Source organism: Sapajus apella, unplaced genomic scaffold, assembly GCF_009761245.1.
Source record: "Sapajus apella isolate SASKATOON/1434 unplaced genomic scaffold, GSC_monkey_1.0 scaffold5, whole genome shotgun sequence".
NCBI classification, from domain to species: Eukaryota; Metazoa; Chordata; class Mammalia; order Primates; family Cebidae; genus Sapajus; species Sapajus apella.
This window is the reverse complement of record NW_022436945.1, coordinates 5104777-5114951: the sequence shown is the minus strand read 5'-3', so window position 1 is coordinate 5114951 and position 10175 is coordinate 5104777. Positions and strand designations below refer to the sequence as shown.

Here is a 10175-nt window from a genome sequence, read left to right as displayed (position 1 = left end):
TGCTGAAAGGATCCAATATGGTGCCATTTACTAGCCACCCAGTAAATGTAACTGCTGGTATCATTAGGCAGTAATTGGTGATCTCTCAAGAAAACAAGAAGGAAAACATGAGGCCAGCAATGTAGTTAACAATTGAGGGTGGCTTTTCAATCTCTTCTTTCAGGGCTGTCATTATGTGTTGGCCAAGGGATGGATTGAGTTTACTGGCTCCTTTTTTAAAAAAAAAAACTTTTATTTTAGGTTGGGGGGCACATGTGAAGGTTTGTTACATAGGTAACCTCATGTCATGAGAGTCTGTTGTACAGATTATTTTATCACCTAGCTATTAGGCTGAGTACCCAATAATTATCTTTCTACTCCTCTTTCTCCTCTCACCCTCCACCCTCAAGCAGACCCCAGTATCGGTTGTTCTCTTCTTTGTGTTCATGAGTTCTCATCATTTAGTTCCCACTTATAAGTGAGAATGTGTGGTATTTGGTTTTCTGATCTGTGTTAGTTTGCTGAGGATAATAGCCTCTGGCTTCTTCCATGTTCCTGCAAAATACATGATCTCATTCTTTTTTTATAACTGCATAGTATTCCATGGTGTATATGTACCATGGATTCTGTCAGTGATGGGCATTCAGATGGATTGAGTTTCTTTGCTTTTGTGAATAGCGCTGCAATGAACATTCACATGCATGTGTCTTTATGGTAGAATAATTTATATTCCTCTGGGTATATACCCAGTAATGGGATTGCTGGGTTGAATGGTAGTTCTGTTTTTAGCTCTTTGGGGAATTGCTGTACTGCTTTCCATAGTGATTGAACTAATTTACAATTCCATCAACAGTGTATAAGTGTTCCCTTTTCTCTGCAACCTCAAACTGGCTCTTTTTGATTTCACAGAGACTAATCTCCAAGGATGCTCTTCCCTCTCTTTTTATAATTATCAAAAATAGTTGCATATATTATTGCCTATTCTAGGGTATTGATGTCAAAAATCAGAGTTTTAGGGGAAGAGGAAGTATTTCAGTTGAAAATAATTTATTCTTTCATTAAACGTGGCCATTGGAGATGAGCCTCATGACAGCCTGTAGGATGAGATCACAGATGCCAGGATTTTATAGTATGAAATATTTAGTCAATTTTCAACAAATATTATCAAAAATTAGATTATTTCAGGCAAAAATCATTCTAGCAACAGATTTATTTTGCATCATGCAGACAAAATAAATGTGTGTGTGTTTTTTTAATATGAAAACAGCTTAGGAAATCACTAGCTAATTTTGTCTGCTGACTAATCTCTCTTTCTTGACCTGGAATCTTCATTTTCCTTTGGGAAATGATCTCTTTCTCCTCCTCCCACCTCTGTCCATGTGATTTAGATGAGGTGGATTCTTCTTCAGGCTCTCATGCTAGGTTGTGACATAAGCCTGGCCAATGGCAAAATCACATTTTTTCGGCCAATTGTTGGTTGATGGATAGGCTCATGATTCAAGCAGGACCAATCAGAATCAAAAGTCTGTCATTTCCAGGTATTTAACTGGAACTATTGACAAACAGAATTTGTTTCCCCCAATTAGAACTGCAAAATGCAAACCTGAATTGTTGGTGGCTATCTTTGCAATAAATAAAGGCAAGACTCTTCCTTGAAAGTGAAGCCAGCAATGGGGGGAGCTATTCTGTAGGATGGAGAGAGATAAGATCCTGGTGACAATGTTTGGGTACCCACATCTGGTTCTGGGATTTTTGTTATTTCAGTGAGTTTCCTTTTACTTGAACTATTCTGAATTAGAGCCTGGCAGTTATAATCTAAAGAATATTGATTAATGTACAAGATGATTATAGGGCTTTCCTGTTGTGACACCTTCCCAATCTGTCTCTGACCACATGTGTAGATTGTGACTGAAAAGAACTTGTCACTAATTAATTCATCATATTTCATCGAGCACATATTATAGCAGTCATCATGTAGAGTCCTGGGATAAAAAATCAATAGGTCAAACAAACTCTGCATTAGACTGACAAATGTAAAATATATATGAGCAAGGCACCAACATGGTGGTTAAGAGAGAGGGCTTTGGAGCTTCATTGCCTAGGTCTATTGTGCCACTTACTTCACATATTTTGTAACCTCTCTGCCTGTCAGTTTACCCATCTGTGAAATGAAGAGAATAATTGTTGTGGGAACTGTCTTAATCCATTTGAACTACTATATCAAAATTCCAAAAACTGCATAGATTATGAACAACAGACATTCATTTTACAGTTTTGGAGGCTGGGAAGTCCAAGATCAAGGACCCAGCAGATTGGGTGACTGGTGAGGGCTGTTTCACCATTCATAGATGGCCATCTTCTTACTGTGTACTCATGTGTTGAAAGGAGGTCTCTGGGGCCTTTTTAAAAAAATAAGGGCACATGTCCCATTTATGAGAGTAGCTCCTTCATGACTTAATTACTTTCAATGGCCCCCACCTTCTAATACCATCCCACTGGTGATTAGGTTTCAACATATGACTTTTGAGGATACAGAAACATACAGACCGTAGCAAGAACCAAGTGAGCTGATACATTTAAAGCAAGTTCAAAAAGTGCCCAGTAAGTGTTTGCTATTGCTGCCATGTCTATGCACTGTTTCCCAGATGGCAAGGAAAACACATGTGGTCATCTGTAATTCTCCTTAGACACAGCGGAAGGGGAAGATTAGAGGAAAGAAATTAACTTTTGAGCTGAAAAGGTGAGGCATTCTAGGGCAAAGTACCCTAGAACTGCAGTTATCTGCATATCCTTGGATAATAGTTGCATGTGGATGCCTTTTGAAGATGTTACTTAAGAGTTTGCAGAAGCCATAACCTATAGGGTACAATGCGCCATGATAAAGGATGCTTTTATGAATATTAGGTAGAATAACAGCTTTTGCAAGTGATCAAATAATCAAAAGGCTTAAGTAAAAACAACATTTAATAGTTACCATAATTGAAAAGTCCAGTGGAAGAGCTGACTATAGGTATGTCTAGATTAGTATTCAAATGATGACTCCAAGACCTATGTTCTCTCTTTATCTCTCTCACCTGTGCATGGGTGTATTCTTGAGTGGTATATGCTCTGTGATGATAATGTGGCTGGTGGAGGCTCACAGGCTCCAGTCCAATGGAAAAGAAGGTGACTGTCTTCTATGGATATTAAAGCAAAGTTTCATTGGCTCTGATAAGTCACCTGAATCAATTATTTTGGTGAGTGGAATTCTATACTCTAATTAATTAGGCTAGAGATTTACATACTGGAAGCATTAATTCCACTGAGAAGCTCATAGACTGTAAAGGAAGATGGTCCTTCAGAAGGGGTTTAGGTATGGATACCAGAAAACAATATGAAATACACACCTGATGGCAAAACCTATAGAAGTTCAAGACACCTTTTATAGTGGAGGGACTGGGAGGGCCACTGCTGGTTTTTAAGCTGGGAAATGGCATGCACATTTTCATCTTAAAAGGATATATTCAACCTAGTGTGGAGGATGGATTGAAGGGTTATGTTTGGAAGCAAAGGGCCAGTTACAACATTTTTCACTGATTGAGGGAAGTGATGATGAAGGTATGAATGACACCTTTTGCACTGGAAATGGAAAGGTGCAATGAATCCAGTATGTGCATTTAGTGGCTGGAAGCATAAGAATTTTATGCTGGGCAAAATTCAGTAGGTAAGGGAGGGAAGATGTTTAGATTGCACCTTAGGTTTTTGGCTCTGGTGCAGGGTGGGTAGTGATGCTGTTTACTGGAAGTGGACGTACAGAGAGAGAGGAAGAGAGAAAGCTAATGAGTGGCTTGGATGTTTTTATACTTCCAAATTTCATGCTGATATATGACTCCCAATGTTGAAGGTGGGCCTAGTGGGAGTAGTTTGGGTCATGAGGGTAGATCTCTCATGAATGTCTTGGGTCTGTCCTCATGCTAATGAGTTCATGTGAGATCTGGTTGCTTAAAACAGTGTAGCACCTCCCCCTCACTCTCTTGATCCCTCTCTCACCATGTGATAGGATAGTGGCTCCCTCTTCATCTTCCACCACAATTGGAAGCTTCCTGAGGCCTCACCAGAAGCAGATGCTGGCACCATGCTGTTTGTATGGCATGCAGAACTGTGAGCCAAAATAAACCTCTTTTCTTTATAAATTACCCAGCCTCAGGTATTCCTTTATAGCAATGCAAATGGGCTAACTCAACTCATATCTAAAATTTATTTACGTTCATGATCTTTTACACAGAATGTCAGAAAAAAAGTATATTTAGAGTTTATGGAATCTATATTTTATCATAAGTAACACTATTCACAGTGATAAATGACCTGGAAATGCCCTTGTGCATGCACAGGCACAAAGAAACATGCGTGACCTGAAAACATGTAACATAGTCACGTGTGTTCATGTACACACGGTATTATATTAGCCTCATTGTTTCTTTGTTTTTCCCATTTTTTCTCATCTGCTTTTTACTGCTGCTTTCTTTTTGTATCTTATTTATCTTTCTAAGTGGCTTTAAACCCTTCCAGAACAAGATGATATATAGTCAATAAAATTGCTTAATACATATTCATTACAAGTCAGCCTTTACAAAGAATGATTGGAATGAGATTTGGAATTTTTTAAACCAAAATCGTTCTGCTACTTTCTTTATGCAAGTATTTGTGAATGTGGATAAACTGTATCTGCTATTTTTTAAGAGTAAAAGACACCTACATTTGCTTAAGATTTTATTTTATTTTATTTTTAGTACCAAAACAGCTCTTCCTTTACCACGTCAGTTCTCTGATCCCAATTTCCATCCCACCAGATATTTCAAAATGAAATTCATCTCTGGGCTTCAAACCAATTAAAGGAAATTCAGTTTTAAAAGCTACTTAAAATAGGCTTTGTAATAAAATAAACATTCAAAAGATAAGTAAACAATGTTCAAAAAAATGAATGCATTTGTGGATTATGATCAGAAGAAAATTTTAATCACAGTAATCTGTAGTTCATGACTGTCTGCAATAACTCATCCATTTCCAATTTACCCAGCAAATCCTATAGTCTTCAAAGGGCCCATATGTTTATTTTCCCCAGATTAGTTACTTTTGTTGGCTGTTTTTTTTTACTTTGTAGCTTGGAATTCTATCTTTGGCTGTTATCTGTAAGCAGGTGACTATCTCAAACCACCTTTGCTCTCTCTTTCTTGTCTAATACTCATTGTTCTTGGTCTCCTGTACCCATGTCTTGACTCAGAAGGAGAGCCACAAGTGGACAAAGTGTGGCAGGCAGATGAAGACAATGAAAGCAAGATAGAGTTGAAGGACAGGAAAGGTAAGCATTGCCCTTACACACAACTGCTAGATCATTGCAACTTTCATCTGTGGTAATGGCAGTATCCAGTTCTGGAATACACATGGTCTCCACATTTTCTTATGAATAAATTCCCTAATTCTCAGGCTGGCTTTCAAAGCTCTTACAAATATGGTCAATTGATTCTCCTTTTGGGTCTCTGTTCTCACTTTGTCCCTGTCATTACCTCTGTTTCAAGTGCCCTTTCCTCCAACTTGTACCACTCCAAGTCCCAACCATCACTTAAGGCCCAATGAGCAGAGAGGGTTTCCCTATCTCTTCTCTCTGACATTCTAATTTGGATGTAAACATTTCCTCTTATTTCACAGCATTTTGCTCTTATTACCAGCTTAGAACTTAGCATATTTTATCATGTTCTCTTTCAAAATTATAGGTATTTTTCTGTGTGGGAATGCCATTTCCTTTCTTGTATCCCTAGAAATCTACTAGTTGTAGATATACTATTAATGTGTTAATCTTGATATTCTTCTGTCATCACAGAATCTAGCATGGTGATTCAAACATAAGAGATATAAGAGCTATTTATAAGTCATGAGCAGAGAAAGGAATACATAGAAAGAGGTTTAGAAGTTACCAAAAGGAAGAGATTAAGGGACTACTATCACCATAAACCAAGAGAATGGTAGATCAGACAGAATCATGGAGGAGATTAATTGAAGAATACAGTTCAGTGAAGAAAAAGATGCTGACACAAGCAAAAGTGGGACTAAGGGAGGTATGAGACTTGGAAGGGATGTCTATTTACTCAGACATTTGGTCTCTATCCTTCCTTTTCCTGTTCATTGCTCTCATCAGCTTACTCATAAGTCAGTGAACATACGCCTTGCTTTATTTGAACTAAATACCTAGCAGATCCATGAGAAGCAACGTCTTACCACAATGTAAAGTAGTTCCCATATTTATGAGAAAGCTATTAGGACAAATGTTTGTCTTGGGAAACCATCACACTAAAGGATTTAGGAGAATCACCTGCTGGCTGTTTCTGTTCATTTCAATCTTCATCACCCCTTCCAGGCCTTCTCTGTGTCTAGATTTTTCACCCCTTCACTGTTGAGAATACTAACAATGCAATGAGGATGCAAAGAGGATGCAGTGCCAAATTCCTCATTCTCCTTGCATCTATCACACCCACTTAAACACATACACCTTGGCATGATTAGTATTTTTCCATGTGTAAAAGCTTCTCTGGCCCCAGCCCCAGGAATAGCAGACCCTGTGTGCTTTTAGCATCAAATCCATTTGTTTGCTACGGTGTTCATCACACTGAATTGTGACAGTTTGTTCACCGCAAACTAGCCTGTATGAAAGTAGGGGCTTTGTCTTTACTCATTATTAAAGCTGATTCAGCACTACAGTGTCTGATCTTTACAGGCTCCTTAAAGAGGAGTTGAGTGAATATATACAAACATGAATAAATAATAAAACATAAGACATTTATCATTTCTCTTTAGCTTACTTGAAAAATAGTTAGCATCTCTTACCTTTGGTTTTTGGCTTCCTATATAGCCTTTCGAGAATTGTCAAATATTTTGGGATGTTATGTTTCTCTTAAATAACAGACTAAAATATAATTTTTGAAGATTTAATGAGGCAATATTATTGCCAACTGGTTTTATCACTCAGGGCATTTGATAGAAAATTTGTTAACAGTGTCTTTAATTTGTTTAAATATTTATGAACATTGCTTTCAAGAGAATTTATATCTGGGGCTATTCTTTTATAGAATTCATTTTGTTGTGTGGTTTCAACTTTTCTGTGTTTCATCTTGTTTTAATAAATTCTGCTAGAATTGTCTTCAAATGCTTTAGAATCAAAGTGAGAGCCTCTTTGGATCCCATTCCTGCTTGTTCCACTTTCTGGAACCCCAGATTCAATCAGAGTATCCACCACAGGGATCTTGGTCCTGATCACAATTCGTCATCTTCTGATATGGAATCTAGGTAGTCTGTGTCAACATATAAGAGAAACCCAGAGAATAAGCTGTCTGCCCAACCTGGGTCTGAGAAGAGGCCATTCTGGTCTGTGAAGAAGATCTCCAGCCAGACTTCATCTTCTGGCTGCAGATAGATGACTGTGGACCCCGAAGCCACATCATGGTTTCCTGTGTTGGCATCGAAGGTCTTGATCCGGTACTGCCCATTGTGCACCAGCCCAATTGCCAGATGCTTATTAGCCAATGTGATATCATAAGAAAAGTAATAGATCCCTGGGAAAGCACAGATGAACTTCCCTGTGGCAGGGTTGTAGTGCTCTCCCTCATTGAAGAGGACCTTGTTAAATATAATAGGTAGTCTTTCTTCTGGGTAGCTGGTTGTGATGCCAACAGAAAAGGCGGATTTGAGCACTATGCTTCCACACCTGCAAACTCCAGGCAGCCCTGGGTCCCCTTTCTCTCCTCTGTCTCCTTTTGGTCCAGGAGGACCAGCTGGACCTACTTCTCCTTTATCTCCCTCTGGTCCCATGGGTCCTTTCTTCCCAGTCTCTCCTTGGTCTCCTTTCTCACCGGCGAGACCCAGTGGTCCAGTCTTACCTCTCAAACCTTCAGAAAAAGTATGTAGTTTAATTAATAGTTCCTCGAAATATATAATCGCAAACAATATACCTACATGGTTCTAGCATGTCCCAACCTTGTCTTTTCAGGCAATCTTTAACAGTGTACTACTAAATAATAAGCTTTTAAAACATCACTGGTGCACTAACAATAAAAACAGAAAATCTGCATCAGAAGTTAAGTCAATTTTCCTGTATATGTAAGAAATAATTTAAATCCTGACTAATTTAACATAATTAACTCTCACTTTGATGATGGATCACTTGCCACTGTATTATTCACGTGTGGGTACTGGGCACTACAGGAAGAGTTCGATGACCATGATGACATTATTTCTCAGAGTGACCCCATAGGGGCAGATAGAACCAGGCAAATCCCTAGAGGCTGTTTAGTCTCATGCCTCATTCTATTTCTGTTAGTGATAATAATAAGAGAATTAATCGAAATTAGATTTGCTTATATTTATGAACCATTTACTGTGTTCCAGGGACAGTGTTAAATGCTTTATTTGCATGTATCATTTAAGTTTCACAATGACTTTATGAGCTAAGAATTATTATTACTTCCATTGCAGATGAGGAAGCTGAGCCATAGAGGAGTTATTTTACTCCAGAGAAGAGAACTAGTGAATGATGGAACCGTGGTCTGACTTCATGCCTGCCTGACCCTGGAACCAGAGAATTTGACAGGAGCATAAATTATTATGTTTTTCTTTTTTCTATTTTTTGATATGGAGTCTCACTCTGCTGCCCAGGCTGGAGTGTAATGGCGTGATCTCGGCTCACTGCAACCTCTGCCTCCCGGGTGCAAGTGACTCTCCTGCCTCGGCCTCCTGAGTAGCTTGGATTACAGGCATGCACCACCACATCTGGCTAATTTTTGTATTTTTAATAGAGATGGGATTTTGTCATGTTGGTCAGGCTGGTCTCAAGCTCCTGACCTCAGGTAATCTACCCGCCTTGGCCTCCCAACGTACTGAGATCACAGGCCTGAGCCACCACACCCGGCCAGTGGGAGTATAAATTCTGAAGTGCATCTGGCACATAGTGAGGGCTCAACATGCTACAATAACCAAAAAACAATGACTGCCACCATCATGCAATAGCTTCTCTTGTGAGGAGAAAACTGAGTCCCAGACAGGTGGAAAAAAACAAACAACTTGCTTCTATAGCAATGCTGGGACTAGAATCCAGGCCTTAGTCTAATGATGTTTCCCATTCATCAAAATGCCTTTTACCTTTGGGGCTGGAGTCAAGAATCTTGAATAGTGTTTGGTTCTGTCACTAAATTGTTGTATCATTTTAGGTAAGTCCCTTAATTTTTCTGAGTCTTTTTATATACAGAAAAGACGTAATCGCTATGAAAGAATTTTCACAAATTCAAAATGACCATACAGGAATATTTTCTGTGTGTCTAAATTTTATAGCAGATATAAAGATTTAGACATACAGAACTATAGGCTAAATATAGAAAAATTGTGATTCTGGTTGAAGGCAATAAGCAAAATCGATTTAATTTATATAAATGGTTTTAAAATAAAATAGATTATATAAAACATTACATATGCAATCTTTTACGTGTATAAAATCTATATGACATTGATTTTGTACATGACATTGATGTTTTATTTAGAAAATAGATTATATATGACATTGATTTATATATGACATTGACATATATATGAAAAGCAATGATTTTATATACATATATAAAACAGCAGTGATTTAATATCATCAAAAGATATCATTCAATTTTATGGCCAAATCTATTTCATAAATAGTGCTTGTATGATGATATTTCCTCAAAAAGTATCCAAATTATTAGTAATCTGTAGTGCACTTTTGTAGTCAGAACACATATATTGCTGATGAATTGTGTAGTTTTACTTTACCTATGTATTTGTTCTTAAGAACTTTTATTAAGCTAAACCTTAATTTAAATTTTGGGCAAGTAATTTCTTTTCTGGGTTTTAAATGCTCCGTTTATAATAAGGGGAGATTGGATCTAAGTCCAATGCAAACTTACTGGGCAAAGCAGTAAACAGTGACTCAGCGGGCTTGGGATAAAACCCCAGTTCAGTCATGGATCAGACAGGTGAAATTGAAGAAAGGGCTTGATCTCTCTGGCTTTAGTTTCCCAGTCCTTGAAATGAAATGACTAGACTGCCTGAGGTCTCACCCTCTTGCAAATTCCTTGAGACCAAATCATACATTCTGGGATGCACTTTTACAATGCTGTTCACAAAAAGGCCTTCAGAGCCTGAAAATT

General features: G+C 38.1%; 1 protein-coding gene across 4 annotated transcripts in view; it reads right to left on the bottom strand.

Annotated features, from left to right (window-relative positions):
• Positions 1-4202: 4202 nt before the first annotated feature.
• The window catches only part of C1QTNF7 (C1q and TNF related 7), a 104205-nt gene continuing 98232 nt past the window's right edge, over positions 4203-10175 (bottom strand). For all 4 annotated transcript variants that reach the window (XM_032272825.1, XM_032272828.1, XM_032272835.1 and 1 more), the window contains exon 3: positions 4203-7895. In XM_032272825.1, coding sequence (XP_032128716.1) covers positions 7264-7895 — 632 coding nt within the window. In that variant the 3' untranslated portion in view covers positions 4203-7263. The remainder of the gene's footprint in view (positions 7896-10175) is intronic.